General features: G+C 58.5%; 2 protein-coding genes across 5 annotated transcripts in view; one reads left to right on the top strand and one right to left on the bottom strand.

The window, feature by feature from the left end:
* Window positions 1-907: 907 nt before the first annotated feature.
* Window positions 908-12,349, top strand: Fsd1 (fibronectin type III and SPRY domain containing 1). Of its 2 annotated transcripts, XM_003461030.5 has the most exons (13): window positions 909-1,091; window positions 1,889-1,984; window positions 2,128-2,259; window positions 2,816-2,917; window positions 3,898-3,920; window positions 4,080-4,201; window positions 5,034-5,243; window positions 8,186-8,284; window positions 9,453-9,612; window positions 9,847-9,926; window positions 11,575-11,826; window positions 11,921-12,009; window positions 12,086-12,349. In XM_003461030.5, exons 1-13 carry the CDS (start codon window positions 1,077-1,079, stop codon window positions 12,194-12,196), a joined length of 1,491 nt encoding a protein of 496 aa, XP_003461078.1. In that variant the 5' UTR covers window positions 909-1,076; the 3' UTR covers window positions 12,197-12,349. The 2 variants fall into 2 exon arrangements, with proteins under 2 accessions (XP_063085255.1, XP_003461078.1); XM_063229185.1 differs by lacking the exon at window positions 11,921-12,009 and having other exon boundaries at window positions 908-1,091.
* Window positions 12,350-12,640: 291 nt separating this feature from the next.
* Stap2 (signal transducing adaptor family member 2) overlaps window positions 12,641-17,383 on the bottom strand; it is an 8,081-nt gene continuing 3,338 nt past the window's right edge. The window contains exons 4-13 of one of the 3 annotated variants that reach the window (XM_063229187.1): window positions 17,124-17,180; window positions 16,401-16,501; window positions 15,786-15,920; window positions 14,979-15,048; window positions 14,770-14,872; window positions 14,583-14,648; window positions 13,355-13,516; window positions 13,179-13,271; window positions 13,032-13,106; window positions 12,641-12,792 (exon numbers count right to left, since the gene is read on the bottom strand). In XM_063229187.1, coding sequence (XP_063085257.1) covers window positions 12,713-12,792; window positions 13,032-13,106; window positions 13,179-13,271; window positions 13,355-13,516; window positions 14,583-14,648; window positions 14,770-14,872; window positions 14,979-15,048; window positions 15,786-15,920; window positions 16,401-16,501; window positions 17,124-17,180 — 942 coding nt within the window. In that variant the 3' untranslated portion in view covers window positions 12,641-12,712. The remainder of the gene's footprint in view (window positions 12,793-13,031; window positions 13,107-13,178; window positions 13,272-13,354; window positions 13,517-14,582; window positions 14,649-14,769; window positions 14,873-14,978; window positions 15,049-15,785; window positions 15,921-16,400; window positions 16,502-17,123; window positions 17,181-17,383) is intronic. The other 2 variants (XM_063229188.1, XM_063229189.1) reach the window with 2 other exon arrangements.

The raw sequence follows: 17,383 nt of genomic DNA, 5'->3' as shown, positions 1-17,383 counted from the left end.
CCTGACCTAGTCTTGCAACTTTTCTCTTCAGGCCCAGAAGGGATCTCTTCTGGGAAGTCTTTCAAACTCCACCCTCCCCCCAGTAGAACTGCTGAGGACCTTGGGGAGATGAAGGTCCAGGCTCTCCTGTTCTGTTGATGGAGAAACTTGTTTTGCTTTGTTTTGGAGGAGATAAAGCCTTGGGCTTTGTGGAATGTGTAGGAGTTCAGTTGTCTGGGGGAAGGGAAGGAGGGCTTTGCTGCTAAATGCTGGTTTGGACACTGTGCAGAGGTGTGAGTGTTCTAGTGCCACATCTTAGGGACTGGGGTAGGCGGTTTGGATGGCATTTTCAGTAGCAGTGTAGAAAGGATATGGGTGAACATGTGGGGAAACTGAGGCACCAGAGGACTGAGGATGATCCTGAGGTCACCCAGTGAAGCTGGAGATGGAGCCTGGGCTCTAATTTAGAGCTTTCCCTGGCTTAGACATCATGCATATTCTCTTGATTTAGGCCTTCTGCAATGAGCTGGGTCCCCAACACTTTTTTTTTTTTTTTGGTCTTTTTTGAGATGGGGCCTCCTTATGCAGTTCAGGCCGGCCTTGAGCTCATTTTGTAGCCCAGGCTGGTCTCAAACTTGCCACGATCCTCCTGCCTCAGCCTCCCGAGTGCTGGGATTACAGGCGTGAGCCACCACGCCCGGCTCCCAGCACTTTTTTTAAACTTTAATTTTACAACAGGATCTCCCTAAATTGCCCAGGCTGGGGTGCATTGGAAACCCTCCTATCTCGGCTTCTCGCAGTGCTAGGATGACATGCCTGGGAGACCAAGCCCAGCCCAGCCGTCTTCCTGACACCAGGCAAGCCCCGAACTCTGTAGGTCAGGATCCTGCGAACCCCGCCCGGGACTACATCTCCCAGAATGCCCCGGCGGTTGCGCCTGCGCAGTGCGCGCAGTGATGGAGCGCTGACCAGGGGCGCGGCGGCGGCGGCAGCGAGGACTCCGCGGGCCATTGGCTACCCGCAGCGGTCAGGGCGGCTTGTGGGACCCAGAACTAGCGGGGCCCGCGGGCCGGGCTGGGGTGACCGAGGCTGCAGCTATGGAAGACCAGAGGGTAGGACGGGGCGCGGGAGGGGGCGCAGTGCGGCGGGCGGGGTGGGGACCAGGTGAGAGCGCGCCCCCTCCCCCAGCTGCTCTGCAACCGCAGAGGCGGCCTTGCCTGGGTCGGGGCTCCCCTCCCTGGGAATGGGTGTCGGATCCTTCTGGCCTGGAGCCAGGGGGGTCCTCTGTGTCCCCCCACCCTACCCTGAGGACTTCCTCCCCTCCCCTGCGCCTCCGTCCCAGGTGTCCCCACCCCCACCGAGCCCTGCAGTGTTGACCCCGCCCACCCTGGGCCCCCAGAAAAGGGGCGCCAGACCCGGGCCGGGCCCACCCTGACCCGTCCTCCCCTCCCCACTCACCTGACCCCTGGGGCCCCCCTTTGCTTGTCCCCCTTTCTCCAGGTGATCCCGCCTCACCTCTCCCCAGGTGCACCCCATCTTCATAGGAGCCCCTTCCAGGCTCACCCCTGCTCCCAGGCCCGCCGTGGCCCGGGCTCTCCGCCTCCCCTAGGTCTCTGCCTTGCCCCGAGAGCCCCTTGCCCAGGCTGGCCCGTCCCCTCCGGGCAGGGCAGGTCTCCGCTCGGGCTGGCCCGTGTCCCCCAGCGCTTGCTCAACTGCAAGATGCAGGCGCTGGGTCGCGGGCTGGGCGCTCCGCAGGCCAACCTGGTTCCGTCTGGGCCTCTCCTGGAGGATGAGGCTGATCTGATCTGATCTCAGCGGCCGCCCGCCGGGTAGGAGAGGAGTTAGGGCCCGAGCCGCTGCTTTCCGGAGGCTCACATGGTCCGTGTGTGTCTGTGCCTCCATGGAGCAGGAGGCGCTGCGCAAGATCATCACCACGCTGGCTGTGAAGAACGAGGAGATCCAGAGCTTCATCTACTCCCTCAAACAGATGCTGCTTAACGTGGAGGTGAGGAGGCGGAGGGCCGAGGTGAGGGATGTGCGGGGCCGGCCTGTTGCTGCCTGTACCAGGCCACGCTGCTTGGGTCAGGGCCTCAGTTTCCCTGTTCTGATCCCGGGGCTTTGACCGATCCTGGCTGTGCCCACCTCCAGGCGAACTCAACCAAGGTGCAGGAGGACCTGGAGGAGGAGTTCCAGTCCCTCCTGTCCGTGCTGGAGGAGCTCAAGGAGGGCATGCTCATGAAGATAAAGCAGGACCGCGCCAGCCGCACCTACGAGCTTCAGGTGTGGGACGAGGCCTCCCTGCCGCCCACAGGGCCAGCGGGGTCCAAGTGGCCCCGCATCTTCCTCCAAACCCCGCGGTCCCAGACTCCGTCTGTCCCCTGCCCGCTCCAGGTGTGGCCTGTCAACCCCCACCTGCATGCCCTTCTCTTTAGTCCCCCAGCCTTGACCTCCCAGATCTGAGAGCTCCCCCGCACTCAGACACCTCCCGTGGCACCTGTAGGCTCTCACATTGCAAGCTGGGCCCTGCAAACCCCCCAGGAGCTTCCTCCCATCCCAGATCCCCGTCCCCAGGGAAGGTGGAGCCCGAGAGCACAGGTGTGCCCAGGTGCGTGAGGGATTAAGGGCAGGGCTTCCGGAGTGATTCTTCCGAAGCCCCAGGAGCAGGGTCAGTGTCACTGGACCCCCAAAGTGCTACCTGTGTCCCCACACGGATGGAGAAGGTGGGGCTCCCTCCGTCCAGGAGGTGGCAGGAGGCTCCCTGGCAGGGTTTAAGGCACTGCAGCGAGCTGTCCCTCCTCGGGCCCTGTGCCAGGCTGATGGGTCCCTCTCATCCCAGAACCAGCTGTCCGCCTGCACCCGGGCTCTGGAGAGCTCCGAGGAGCTGCTGGAGATGGCCAACCACACCCTGCAGGCCGCTGACAGTGAAGACTTCCTCCAGGTGGGCGTCTGTCTGCGGGGTGGCACGGGGCGTCACGGGGACAGTGCAGGCCAGCCTGTGGCCTGTGCATTTCTGCTTACTTGCGTGTATGTTTTTGTTTTTGTTTTTTTGTTTCGTGGAAGGACAGCCTGCCTGGGTAGTGGTTAGCATGTGTGTCTCAAACATTGCCAGGTACAGTGGTGCTTGCCTGTCATCCCAGAACTCTGAGAGGCTGAGGCAGGAGGGTTACAAATTCAAATCAGCCTGGGCAATTTACCCTGTCCCAAAATAAAAAGCAAAAAGGGTCAGGGGTGGAACTTAGAGCAAAGACCCTGGCTTCCAAGAAAGAAAGAAAGAAAAAACTGCAGAGGACATATTTATTATACTGAAAAATTATTGCTGTCCTGAAATTCAGATTTATCACTGTATATGTGTGTGTGTCTGTGTATATATCATGTGTGCTTAGTGTATCTCAAATATTGCATGGGACATGCTTATGCTAAAATAACTTTTTGTTATTTATTTGAAATATCAGGGGCTGGGGATTTAGCTCAGCGGCATAAGCACCTGCCTTGCAAGCAGGTGGTTGTGAGTTCGATCCGCGGTACCAGAAAAAAAAAAAAGTAAAAAAAAAAGAAATATCAGTGAGCTGTGTCTCGTTTTTTTTGTTTTATTTTGTTTTTGAGACAGGGTCTCGCTATGTTTAGGCTAGCCCAGGCTGGTCTCAAACTTGCAAGGATCCTCCTGCCTCAGCCTCCTGAGCCCTGGGATGATGGGCTGCCCCACCTTGCCCGGCGGTGGCCTGTATTTCTTTTGGTTTGCTAATGCGCCTGTCCTGGGCCCTGGCAGGAGGCTGGAGAGGGGGTGAGGTTTGTGTCTCACGCAGCCTTTGCCTCCCTTCGGGCACAGCCAGGAGGAGGAGTTTCTGCCTCCGTGTGTGTCCCCAGCTCTGTCACGGGGCCGCACCCCGGTTCCTGACTGCACTCTGTCCCTCCCTCTAGGCTGCCAAGCAAATCAAAGATGGGTAAGATGCTGGGCCTGGCCCCTGCCCGCGGTGACAGTGGGGACCTGGGCCCAGAGCGCTGGATGGGAACACGGGACGCACTGCAGATGGCCAGGCCTACAGCCCCACCCCGAGACCCTGTCAGCTGTCAGCAGGCCGCTCCCACCTCCTTCTCTGCAGTGTGACCATGGCTCCTGCCTTCCGGCTGTCACTGAAAGCGAAGGTCAGCGACAACATGAGTCACCTCATGGTGGACTTTGCGCAAGAGCGTCAGATGCTGCAGGCCCTCACGTTTCTCCCTGGTGAGAGGGGAACCTGCCGGAGGGCCAGGCCGCAGGCAAATGGCCCTGCAGCAGGGCAGCAGAGTCAGGTGACCACTTGAGTCCAAATCTGAACCACGCCCTGCCTCCACCTGGGGGCGGAGTCCTGAGATTGCTCCACCCTTGTGCGTGGGGCCCTAGCTATGGCTTCCCTGTGGGGGCGGGGCCACAAGGGTTCCACCCACAAGTGGGTGTGGCCTGCCCACCTATATTGGGTAGTCCCCAGGGTTGCTCCTCCCCTGTGGGTGGAGCCTTAATCTAGCCCCTCCTATACAGGGTGGAGCCCCTCCCCTTAGAAAGGAAACACCCACCCTCATCGGGGATAGCACCCCAAGAAAACCAGGCCCCTGGGGAATGGCATTCTGAGAAAGTGTCCTGGTGCTGGAGTCCCAGAGAAAGCCTCTCCCGGGCAGGTGTGTTGATCCTAGTGCTGCAAGAGGCTGAGGCAGGAGGAGCACAAGTTCGAGCCCAGCTTGGAGAATGATTTATGGAGACCTTGTCCCAAGATAAAAAATAGAAAGGATGGGGTGTTTAGTTGACTGTGAAAGCCCTGGGTTCCACGTCAATACTGGAAAGGAAGGGAGGGAGGAAAGGAGATTTAGCACGGAAGAGGATTCTGGCAAATTCCTCCCTCTTAATAGTGACATCTTGGGCCAGGGTTTAGCTCCGCAGCATAAGCGCCTGCCTGGCAAGCACAAGGTCGTGAGTTCGATCCCCCGTACCACCTGGCTGTCACCTGGTGGGTGGGCTCCAGCAAGCCCCTCCCACCCCGCGGGAACGGCACCCTGACTTCTGTCCCTTCTGCCCTGGGCAGTGCCCAGCACCCCCGTGATCGACCTAGCGGAGTCCCTGGTGGCAGATAATTGCGTGACGCTGGTGTGGCGCATGCCCGAGGAGGACGGCAAGATCGACCACTACGTTCTGGAGTACCGGAGGACCAACTTCGAGGGCCCGCCGCGCCTCAAGGAGGACCAGCCCTGGATGGTGGTTGAGGGCATCCGGCACACGGAGTATACCTTGACGGGTAAGGAGCCCGCCTCTGGGGCCCAGAGCGGATCACCCCTGAAACCCCCTTCCCCCTTAGCCATCTGACTATTTACTGTTGCCCAAGGGTCTTATTTTGAGACAGAGTCTCACTAAATTGCTGAGTTGGCCGGGCTGGGGTCCTGCTAGGGACTCTCCTGCCTCAGCCTCCGAGAGTACAAATGATCACTGTTTGAGGTACAGGAAGGGAAGGCATCATTTATTCCTTTTAAATTATTCTGCTCCTTCCATGGGCCAAGTGCTTCCCCTGTAACCTTGCCTAAAGTGAGGAAACTCCCCTCCTAAATTTGGGGGTCCAGGGACACCCCCAGGTACTGGAGGATTTCCCTGGCTCTTATAAGAAATCAAAAAGCACTTGCAATCCCAGCACTTGGGAGGCTGAGGCAGGAGGATCACCATGAGTTTGAGACCAACCTGGGCCATGTAGTGAGTTTCAGACCAATCTGAACCCATATCGAGAACTTGTTTCCAAAAAAAGAAAAGAAAAAAAAAGGGGGGAGTCCTTGTAGCTGCTGAGGGTGGATCTGAAGGGCTAAAAAGTGAGGACCCTTAATGAATTTCAAATGCCACCCTGAGCCATTGGAAGCCCTGGGGCGGGAGAGTCTTATAGACGCAGTAAGTATCAGATTCATGGCTCATTGTCAGGCTATAATCAGCCCTAGTTATCTGTAATTAGCATGCATGGTTAATAATGAGCATGCTAATTGCAGGGGAAAAAAATCACCAGCCCGCCAGCGGGGGAGTCTGAGATCTATTTTTTTTTTCTTTTGCTTGGGAACCAAAATAGAGACACGCCTCTTTTTATTTATTTAGTTTTTAAATATAGGATTCTGCAGTCTCATCTCCAAGACCTCCTGCCTTTTGTTTTGTTGTGTTGTGACTTTTTATTTGGGGGATAATTATAGATCTACAGGAAGTTGTAAATAAAAAGTGCATTGAGTCTGGGCCTGGGGTGCACACCCGTAATCTCAGCTACTCAGGAGGCTGAGGCAGGAGGATTGCAAGTTTGAGGCCGGCCTGGGAAATTCAGTGAGACCCTGCCTCAAAACAAAAAATAAGAAGCCAGGGGTGTTGCCGGAAGCCTGTTCCCTGTGGGACCAAGTGATCGCCAGTTTGCAGCCAGAGAAACTGAGGCACAGGATGAGCCTAGATTTCTCCGAAAGTGAGCTTTGGTGGTGGTTGCGCTGGCTTGAGGCCGTGGGTGTTTCTTGCTGAGCGCCCTGCGGACTCCCGAAGGAGGCGAGGCTGAGGGCCCGGGTGCAGCTCTCCGAGGCAGCAGCCAGGGTGGGACAAGCAGAGGTACCAGAGGCTTCGGAGCCCAGAGGCCTGGAGCTGGTTAAGTGTGCAGAGGTGTGAAAATGAAAGGGCTCCGAGAACGGAGCTGGCTCCCGCTTGGTTTCAGACGCCTGCAGAATGGGCGTCCAGGCTGCCGTGTGTGGGAGGGACCCGGATGTCCCGGCTAGGAGGGCGGAGCCTCACAGAAAGCCCTGGCTGGGGGAGGGGCAGCTAGGAGGGCGGCATCGTGGGTCCCAGGCAGGGGCGGGGTAGGAGGGGAGGCTGTGGTCATCAAAGGGACCCATGAGATGGGGCTGAGGAAGGAGAAGGAAGCAGGTGGCAGAGGGGTAACGTATGAACAGTGACCCTCAGAGCACCGCAGGAGAGTTGGGGTGCGGGGAGGGGTACAGCATGTACTTAGCATGCAGAGGCTTGGGGTGCCATCTCCAGGGTCACCAAAAAGCAAAAAAGTACCTCATACAGCACAGGGGCACAGGCCTGTGAGCACTCTAGGAGGCCGAGGCAGAAGGACCCCAAATTCAGCTTAGTGACAGTGTCTCAAAATAACAATAATAATTAATAATAATCACAGTGATGATGAACAAGCTGGAGATGTGGCTCAGTGCAAAGACCCTGGGTTCAATCTCTAGTGCTGAAAAAAACTAACCCTTTGACATGCTAATTATGAATGGATAGAAAGGGTGGGTTACTCAAAGTAGAGAGGATGTTTAACCATGGATGTCCCCCCAAGTGACTCAGGGACATTGATCCTGCATGTGATGACCCTGGCTGGTGCATTTTTATTTTATTTTATTTTTTATGTTTTGAGACAAGATCTCGCTATGTAGCTCAGGCTGCCCTCGAGCTCACTTTGTAGCCCAGGCTGGTCTCAGACTCACAACAATCCTCCTGCCTCAGCCTCCTGCATGCTGGGATGACAGGCGTGCGCCACCATGCCCGGCTGGTTGGTACATTTTAAAAGATGCTTCCCTGATCTGCCTGCAGATCTCCCAGGACAGGCCCATGTAGGGGCGCATGCCTGTCATCCCAGCACTCTGGAGGCTGAGGCAGGCAAGTTCCAGACCAGCCTGGGTCACAAAGTGAACTCAAGGCCAGCCTGAACCGCATAGGGAGACCCTGTCTCAAAAAGACAAAAGGACTTGGGAGGCTGAGGCAGGAGGGTCTTTGCGAGTTCCAGACCAGCCTGGGCTACAAAGTGAGCTCAAAGCCAGCCTGCACTGCATAGCAAGACCTTGCCTCAAAAAAACTAAAAAAGAAAAAAAAAAGAAGAAAAAAATTCTCCCAAGAGAGTTTGGCCCTACCCTGAAAGAACAGCTCCTGTGCTTGGTATAGTACTAAAATTCCAGGGTCAATTCTGATTGGCCAACTTCGGTCATGTGCCTGTCTCTGAACCAATCACGGAGATGGGATCCTAGCACATCCCGATTGGCTGCTGTGGCCGGGACTCAGGCAGTACGGAAGCACCTTGCGTAGGTTAGGGCGGCGCCCAGCGGAGGGGTGCTGGCTCTGAGGTGTCCTGAGCGTGGGCTGCGGGTGCGGGTGCGGGCTCACTGGCGCGCGGCCGTCCTAACCCGTGCTCAGGCCACGGAGGCTACACAGCCCTGCTGTCTTGCTCTTGCCTCCCAGGTCTCAAGTTCGATATGAAGTACATGAACTTCCGTGTTAAGGCTTGTAACAAGGCGGTTGCAGGCGAGTTCTCCGAGTCGGTGACGCTGGAGACACCAGGTGACTGGCTCCTGCCCCCTCCTTGGCCTTCATTCTGTTTCCTCTCCCTTTTTTTGGGGGGGGGGGTACCAGGAATCGAACTCAGGACCTTGCACTTGCCAGGCAGGTGCTGTGCTGCTAAGTTATACCCCAGCCCCATATCCTCTCCCTCTTCGTGCCCTGGGTACCACCGTGACACGAGAGTCTTGCATTCAGTGTTCTATAGCCCTTGTTACCCTGGCTGCCAGGACGCTCCAAGCTCAATCCTCAGTGGCTTCCTTAACATGGTGTCTGTGACTACCATGCTTTTGTCTTTTTTTTTTTTTTTTTTTTTTTTTTGTCTTTTTGAGGCAGGGTCTTGCTATGTAGTTCAGGCTGGCCTTGAGCTCATTTTGTAGCCCAGGCTAGTCTCAAACTTGCCACGATCCTCCTGCCACAGCCTCCCGAGAGCTGGGATTACAGGAGTGAGCCACCACGCCCAGCCGACATGCTTTTGTCTTTTGTTTCTGAGAGTGAGCCTGTTACTCCCAGAAGGTTGGTTGTTAGGTGTTCTTTGGTGCTTTTTGAAAAAAAAATTTCTTGCTTTTGGGCACAGGGTCTTGCTATATAATCTAGGCTAGTCTTGAACTCACTAATACAGTCTAGGCTGGCCTGAAATTTATAGCAATCCTCCTGCCTCAGCCTCCTGAGTGCTGGGATTTCGGGTGCCATACCTAGCATCTGTAAGGTTTTTATACCCACATATGTGCGTGCGCATTCTTTCTGTGTTCCCCACCCTCCCCCCAGACACCCAACCAAAATAGCTAAGTCGTCTTAGAGCTTCAGTGTCGTAGGAAACAGATTCTGCAGCCCCTCATGGCGACACCCGTGATGTCCCACTAGTCGGTCCCTCTGTGCTCTGAGCTTTGCTCCTGCTTTCCTTAGCCCCGCCCCTTTCCTGGGTACCAAACTGTCAGTCATGGCTCCCCCAGCTTCCTGTGTGTCCCCCACCCTTCCTGATCTGTCTCTCTTGGGCTCCTCCTGCCTGTCTTTCTCTCCAAGCCCCCCATCTTCTGTCGCCTGTCCCTGTCTTTCTCTATGGCTTCTTGTGTCTCCCTGTTCTCGGTCCCCATCTTTGTCTGTCTCTCTCTCTCTCTGTGTCTCTCTCGATTTTCCCATCTCTGTGCCTCCCCCGTCTGCCCGGCCCCAGCGTTCATGTTCCGCCTGGATGCGTCCACATCTCACCAGAACCTGCGAGTAGATGACCTTGCTGTGGAGTGGGACGCCATGGGCGGGAAGGTGCAGGACATCAAGGCTCGAGAGAAAGATGGCAAAGGGCGGACGGCATCTCCCGTCAACTCCCCAGCCAGGTAGCCTGCCCCCGGGGTAGAGGGAGGAACCCTGAGTGAATGAGGGGAAGAGGACTTTTTGGGCAGGGTTTTGAGGGTTAATAAGAGTTTTCCAGACCTGACTATGAAGGGTATGATATACAGAAAAGCTAAGTATATATTCTCATATATCAACAGTGGTTGGGATAGACCAAGGAGGCCCTCCTAGGTGGAGGAGAGGCCTGAACTGAGTCTCCCCCTCCCTGCTGCCCACAGAGGTACTCCGTCTCCCAAGAGGATGCCCTCAGGTCGTGGGGGACGGGATCGGTTCACAGCCGAGTCCTACACAGTGCTGGGTAAGGATGGAGAGGAGCGGGAGAAGGGATTTCTGGGCAGGCCTCAGCGGGGAGGCCTGGGGAGACAGGAGCCCCACTGTCCCCGCGCTTCTGTGGGAGTGGCCCCATGTATTTCCCCTGCCCTGGGAGGACGGGAGTATTTAGGGGTGAGCCACCAGTGCAGGGAGCCAGACTCGATGGGTGAGTGGGAGAGGGCAGGAGAGGACAGGTGGGTCTCCTGGTCTGTGGAGAAGCTGAGATTTGGGGAGTAGCTAGAAGAATGTTAGCCGTGAGCAGCTGCGATTGTGAAGCAGCCTGGTGCCAGAGGGTGGGAGGGAGCGCGGCAGCGGAAGGGTCACGAGTTTGAGCCCAGCATGCAGAACGTAGTGATGACGTAGCAAGGCCCTGCCTACAGATTTCTTTTAAAAAGACTTGAGATTGTAGTTCAGTGCAAAGGCCCTGAGTTCAATCCCCAGTACCACCACCAAAAAAACAAATTACAGAAGTTTGGGGAAGTAGCTGAGAATGGGTGGAGGAGCCAGACAGGAGCAGCTGTGTGTGAGGAGAAGCTGAGAGGCTCGGGTGCGAGCAGAAAGGAGCATCATGAGAACCGTTCAGTCCTGCAAAGGAGAGCGGGGTCTGCGGAGGAACTGGAGTGTGGGAGAATCGTCAGTGTCCAGGAAAGAGTGGGAGGCAGAGGCTGAGGGTCAGGAGTCAGCGTGGGCCGCAGTGTCAGCACATCAGCACGGCAGGAAGCGGGCAGGAGCAGGTGTGAGGGTAAGCCAGGGCCTGGGAGGACGTTGTGGTTGTTATTTATGGCCTGGATTTTCCAGGGCTGGGAGAGTTGGAGGAGGCGGGGACAATCCCAGGACTTGGGAGGCTGAGGCAGGAGGATCTCCGTGAATTTGAGGCCAGTGGGAGAGCTACATAGTGAGTTCAAGGCCAGCCTGAGGTCGCAGTAGAGTTGATGCCAGAAGAAGTGGCACAGCTCCGAGGGTACCTGGGAGGGCACGTGAAGCCTGAAGGGTGCTCGGGAAGTAGCTGAGACAGGAAAATCTGACCTCCACCAGGAGTCGGGGTCCAGGTGGCTCGGGATTCAGACCACAAACAGCAGCCAGGACTCCCTGGGCCCTGGTGTGTGGTGGGCTCTGTCATAACCCGGAGATCAGAGAGTGTACCTAGGCAGGACTCAAGACCTCTGGGAACGCGGCTTCTGCCAGGGGCAAGAATTTGGGGACATGTCTGGAAAGTGCCGAGGGCCATCCAGAGAGGGACCCTACACCTTGGAAGTATTTCCAGGAAGTAGCTTGGCGTGCACAGAATTAGAGGAGAAGCTGAGGCTTAGGGAGTATCCGGGCTTAGTGGCTAAAGTGAGCTGATACAGCCTGGGGAGTAGCTAGGGCCCAAGAAGCACTGACAGGAGCAATTAGAGCCCAAAGAGTACCCAGAGTGAGTCCTTGGGATCCCTGAGGATTAGCTGGAGCCCCGGGAGCACCAGGGAGAGTAGCTGGGGTCTGAGGAGTACCTGGCTGGAGTAGCTGGAATCTAAAGAGTAGCTGGAGACAGGAGCAGAGAGTAGCTGGAATCCAAGGAGTAGCTGGGGCACGAGGAGTCCCCAAGGGAACAGCTGGGGCTGCAGACCGTCTGACCCGTCTGCCCTGGCCCCCAGGGGACACGCTCATCGATGGTGGTGACCATTACTGGGAGGTCCGCTATGAGCCAGACAGCAAGGCCTTCGGTGTGGGCGTGGCCTACCGCAGCCTGGGCCGCTTCGAGCAGCTGGGCAAGACCGCGGCCTCCTGGTGCCTGCACGTGAACAACTGGCTGCAGGTCAGCTTCACGGCCAAGCACGCCAACAAGGTCAAGGTGCTGGACGCCCCCGTGCCCGACTGCCTGGGCGTGCACTGTGACTTCCACCAAGGTGACGCGCGACTTGGCCACCTCTGCCCTCCCTGCCCCGCCGATGTCGGGGTCCCCTCCCGACTCCTCTGACCCCGTGTCCTCCGCCACCACAGGCCTCCTGTCCTTCTACAATGCCCGCACCAAACAGCTGCTGCACACGTTCAAGGCCAAGTTCACGCAGCCGCTGCTGCCCGCCTTCACGGTAGGCCTCCCGCAGCCTGGGGACGGGAGTGGGGGCTGGGCTCTGCGGCATGGGCTGAGCCTCCCCCTCCTCCCAGGTGTGGTGTGGCAGCTTCCACGTGACCACAGGCCTGCAGGTGCCCAGCTCTGTGCGCTGCCTGCAGAAGCGAGGAAGTGCCACCAGCAGCTCCAACACCAGCCTCAGCTAGGCCACCGGGCTGCCGGCCAGCAGGGTGTGTTTGGGGTCACAGGCACTGCCCTCTAGTCCTGCTGCTTGGAGCCTTAATTTGTGAATGAGAGGGGGTCACCACTGAGGCATGGGGTCCCCTCTCACCTCACTTCCTAATAAAGGTCAAACACTGGCTAGGCTGCAGTGCTGGTTCCTTGGGGGACGGGGGCACAGTCCCTGTGGGCCTGGGGACCTCAGCCTTGCCAGCTGTCAGAGCTTTTCCTCCAGCATCTGGAAGGCTGAGGCAGGAAGATCACTGCCAGTTCGAGACCAGCCTGGACTGCAAAGTGAGCTCAAGGCCAGCCTGAACCGCGTAGCGAGACCCTGTCTCAAAAAAAGAAAATCTGAGCTCTCTGGGGATAAATGGGGCCCATCAGTGAACCCCTCACCCCCAGCCTCTCAGGCCAAATCAAACACGTGAGCCTAGAGGTCATTTGAATTTTAATCCCGAGCAGATCTGTCCCCGAGACTGGCTGGCTGGTGCCCTGGGGTCCACTCACTGCTCCAGTGCCCGCCGCCGCCTCTGCAGCTTCTCCTCCAGCTCTGCCGTCACATCCCCCAGCCCTGAGGAGCAAACTGGACAGTCCAGCTGGGTCCGGGGTCCCCCTGCCTGTGCCCCGCCCCCAGGCCCCCCACTCTAGCTGGGTCAGAGGTTCCCGTGCCTGTGCCCCGCCCCAGATCCACCCAGGACCCCGAGGCAGAAGGGAAAGGTGCCTAGAGGCCCTGGGAGTTTCCCAGGTAGCCTGGGGAGCAGGTGACCCCGCGGGTCTCACATGTCTTATGCCCACCCCGCATCTCCCTCCCTGGCCACTTACTGGTTGTGGGGAACAAAGCTTGGCATGAGCTTCCTGGTGGCTTCCTGGCTGGGATGCCAGTGTGGCCTCTGAGATCTGGAAGGGAAGGCGATCACAGCCAAGGCCACTGGCCAGGGACAGAAGGAGGCCCGAGGGAGGGCGTCCTACCTGGCCGGGGCAGGATGGGTGGCTTCAGGGGCTTGGCGGGGTGCTCGGCCACCTTCTTGGGCTTCATGGCAATCAGCCGCCTGGAGAGAATCACTGTGGACAAAGATGCCATGGGGTGTCCCATAGGGCTGGCAGCTGCCACACCCACCTTGTGACGGAGGCCGTCCCCTACCCACCCTCTTGGTTCTCGTAGTCGGGAGTCGGGGGGTCCCCGATGGGAGTCACGTAATTGTAATTCTCTTCTTGGCTCGGTGGAGCGGCCAGGGGAGGAAGGGGGGGCTTGTTCTGGCTGGACACAGGCGGTGGAGGCTTGGGGCCATCGGTGGGGGGTGCGGGACCTGGTGGGCAGAGGAGGTCGTAGTCAGGGCTGTATGGTGCAGGGACACCTCGAGGGGGTTTCCGAGTGGAGGCAAGGATACGTCTGAGTGTCTCTGTGGGTGTCCTTCTGCCAGTGTCCCCAGTGAGGAATCTGTACTTTCGGTGGTGTAGACAGGCATCCTGGTTGGATTTGGGTTAAATATACTATAATCCTAGCACTTGGGAAGCTGAGGCAGGAGGCTCGCTATGAGTTCGAGGCTGGCCTGGGCTACAGTGTGAGCCTGCATTACTGAGTGAGACCCCCGCCTCAAAGCAAAAGGAAAAGCATTGCCCGGAAAAAGCACACGGGCTTGCAGGCGCAGCCTGCCTGCTGCGCCCTGCTCGGGTGGGGTGTGTGGGTACAACCCAGCGGTGTCTGTGGACCTCTGCCCTCAGCACGGGTGCGCAGTCCTGGCTGATGAGGATGCGTTTGTGATCGCTGAGCACAGGCGTGACTGGGATGCAGGACACTTGTGAACCTTGCGGTTACATATGCAAGAGAGGCCTCCGCTTACACAGGCCTGTTCAACATTCATAGAGCACACACGTGTGTGTTTGTGTCGTACAAACCCAGTCCACTCTTGGGTGCCCAGCGCGTGAGGACCCGGCTGCCCATCTACAGGTGTCCCTCTGTGTCCCCGCCCCTCAGTGCACACCCTGGACCCACTGGATTTGCAACTCTTTCCCAGCGCCCTCCCGGAATCTCCAGGGCTGGGGAATCTGCCTGTGGATACCCAGTGAGATTCTTCAGGACCTTCCAAACCCACGCCCCCTCCAGAACGCCCGCCCTGCTCTGCCCCCTGCCTGCCCTACTCCAGGGGCCCCTTCCTGCAGCCCTGCATCCTCCTCCACCCTGGATTGGACCCCCAGCCCGTGTCTGTAGCTGGCTCTGGGCTCTCCCCCAATCTAGGAACCTCCCCAAGGCTAGGTCTGGGTACGGACGGGGCACAGCGACCACGCCCTGGGGCGTGTGTGTGTGTGTGTGTGTGTGTGTGTGTGTGTGTGTGTCCTCCCTCCGGGCCCAGGTGGGGAGGGAGGGGGCGTCACCTGGGCCCGGGGCGGAGGCCACCACCCACACACTCTCGCCGTTCTCAGTATCTGCTTCCACGTAGCCTGGAACACAGAGGGCTGCCTGGGGCAGGCGCGGCGGCCGGGCCAGGGGAGGCCTGGGGGTGTCCCTGGGAGCGGAGAGGTGCGGACGCCCAGCCCCCAGGCTCCCCGAAGCCGCACCCACCTAGCACCTTCTGGTAGTCGTCGTCCAGCAGGAAGGGCACCAGCGCCCCCTTGGTGTGTGACACGAAATAGTCGACCACTGCATCCAGAGAGGCGCAGGAGAACTGGGGGAGGCGGCACGGGGCGGGGGCAGGCTCAGTGATGCTGGGGAAAAGGACCCCCCCCCCGCTGCGGCACTGATGGGGATCCAACCCCAAGCCCGGGGCTTACCGAGTCCTCCACATCGATCACGTACTTAGAGCCTTCGCGCTTGACCTTGTAGTGCCGGACAATCGGCTTCCTGTTCAAGGACTGGACTCAGGATCACATTCCAGGAGGGAAGGCCCCATCCCTAGCCCTGCGGCACCCCATGGAGACCTGGTCCCCGCCCACCGGTCCTAGCTCCGCCCCCAAGAAGGGCCAGACCAAATCGGTCCGCCCCCAATGAAGGCCACGCCCCTGGTTTCCCCACCCCCAGGAAGACTGGGACCCCACAGTGACCAGCCCCAAATGAGACCCCTATTCTGCTCCCAGCACGGAGCAGGTCAACTGACTGCATCCCCAGCGACCCTCCGCCTTCGTCGGCTCCGCCCCTGGGGTGCGATTCCGCCCTCGCTCCGCCCCTGGCCCTAATTAGAGGATGCGCAGAGGCTTTAGTGGTGGGCTTCTTGACCAGAAGTTGATGCAATGACCGAGGACCCCGCACTTCCAGTCCTGACCCCCCGGGTCCTGACTCCCCACCCAAAGGGTTTAATTTCCATTCTTGGATTTGACTGACTTTGTGACTGTCCCCAAGGGCCAGACTCCATCCCCACCTTACCTGAACTGACCCTAGCACTCTGCCTGCAGAGTCCCCAGCCCTGCCCCAGCCGTGACCCTTGCCCAAAAGGATCTGCAGCCCCGACTGAGTTCCAGGTCTCCCCTAGGCATTGACATCCATCGCTAGGCGAGGGCCGCATCCCGATGCTACGGAACCGAACTCTGGCCACGCCCCATGCGAATATGGGGGGGGTAGTCTCTGGAGCCGCGCATGCGCACCCGCAGAACACCTGTCGCGTGGTGACCGATACGTGGTCCGCGCCGGTCCCGCTGGGCCGAAGCAAGAGGTTGCCGCACTCGGGGTAGCGCTCCAGGAGGAGCTGAGCGTCCACCCGGTTCACCTTCAGGAAGCACCTGGGGAGCGCAGGCAAGTCACGCACCGGGAAAGGCCCGGGTCACGTCACACAACCCAGCCCCTTGGGACTGGCGTCATCATTCCCTGAACCCCAAGACCTGACCTCCAGACCCAGCCCCTTCTCCGGACCCACATCTGTCCCCCCCATCCAGGCCCATTTTCTGAACCCATAGATCAGCCTAACCCCTGGTCCCAGGGGAGGGTCAGACACACCTTTGGGCATCTCAATTGTCAGAGACTGTCCCCCTCCAAACACTTAGACCCGACTCTCACCCCAGGGTCTGCCCGGTCCTCAGACACCTGGACTTCTCTGGAAGACCACGCCCACCCAGGGGCAGACCCCGCCCTCCCAGAGTCAGACCCCGCCCTCCCAGAGTCAGACCCCGCCCCCGGACCAAGCCACGCCCCACTACGCAACCACGCCCGGGACAAAGCCACGCCCCATAGGAAACCACGCCCCCAGCACGCTTCTGACTCACGAGGGCAGCTCCCCCGCGCGGCGCGCCTCCTCCTTGGCCAGGATCTCGGCCATCATGTACAGGTGACCGGGCAGCAGGGTCAGGTTGGACGGGACACAGAGCTGAGGGGCGATCGAGGCACAGCGACGGGGCAGCCCGTGAGTCAGCGGGTCTCTGGGCCCAGGTCACAGAGCGGGCAGGCGGCTCAGCGTGGGCCCAGAAGCGCTGCTGGTCCCCGAGGGGCACGCGGGTCGTGGAGGGTGAGAGCGCGGGAGAGGGATGAGCTGGACCTGGACCTAGGTCTCACACTGGGCTGGGGCCAGCGGGTCCCAAACACAGTGGCCTGCGAGAGCTGTGCGGAAAACTCAAGCCGAAGACAAATCAGGAGCGGGGACTGGCTTTCCTGGTTTGGGAGTGGTGACAGCTAAACATTTTAGCAGTATTTTATTTTATATTTTATTTTGTTTTTGAGACAGGGTCTCCTAGGCAGCTCAGGCTGGCCTTGAGCTCACTTTGTAGCCCAGGCTGGTCTCGAATTCGCAACGATCCTCCTGCCTCAGCCTCCCGAGGTGTAAGCCACCTCACCCGGCTTACCAGTCTTTTTAAAAGAAACAAAAGATGTTTACAGAAAAAACTATATTTGGGTCATGGGCCCAAAGTTTGAGCCCATTTTGCTGTACCCTAGGAACTCTTTCAGGGAATGAAAAGGGAAGGGAGGGAGGAACAGAGGGTGGATACACTCACCTCCACCACAGTCAGGATGAAGCCTTTCCACATCTCCCGAGACTCCAGGCTCTCTGCCTACAGAAGAAAAGAAAGACACTTCATGGGCGAGACTCAGTCTAGTCATCTGTGAAATGGGGTGATGTCTATGTATGAGCCCTCGGGAACTGGGGATGGTTTTTTTTTTTTTTTCCTTTTTATCGGTACCGGGGATCGAACTCACAACTGCCTGCTTGCAAGGCAGGTGCTTATGCCACTGAGCTAAACCTCCAGCCCCGGGG

The sequence above is a fragment of the Cavia porcellus genome, unplaced genomic scaffold (assembly GCF_034190915.1).
Source record: "Cavia porcellus strain 051 isolate PalLab524CR breed Dunkin Hartley unplaced genomic scaffold, mCavPor4.1 scaffold_17, whole genome shotgun sequence".
NCBI classification, from domain to species: Eukaryota; Metazoa; Chordata; class Mammalia; order Rodentia; family Caviidae; genus Cavia; species Cavia porcellus.
Note: the sequence above shows the minus strand (reverse complement) of the source record. Positions and strands in the feature narration are given on the sequence as shown.

Bases quoted from the DNA above. Each gene is read 5' to 3' on its own strand.
- Fsd1 (XM_003461030.5), top strand. The intron at 4,202-5,033 runs GTGAGAGGGGAA...TGCCCTGGGCAG, and splicing joins GGCCCTCACGTTTCTCCCTG to TGCCCAGCACCCCCGTGATC. The intron at 11,827-11,920 runs GTGACGCGCGAC...CCGCCACCACAG, and splicing joins GCACTGTGACTTCCACCAAG to GCCTCCTGTCCTTCTACAAT.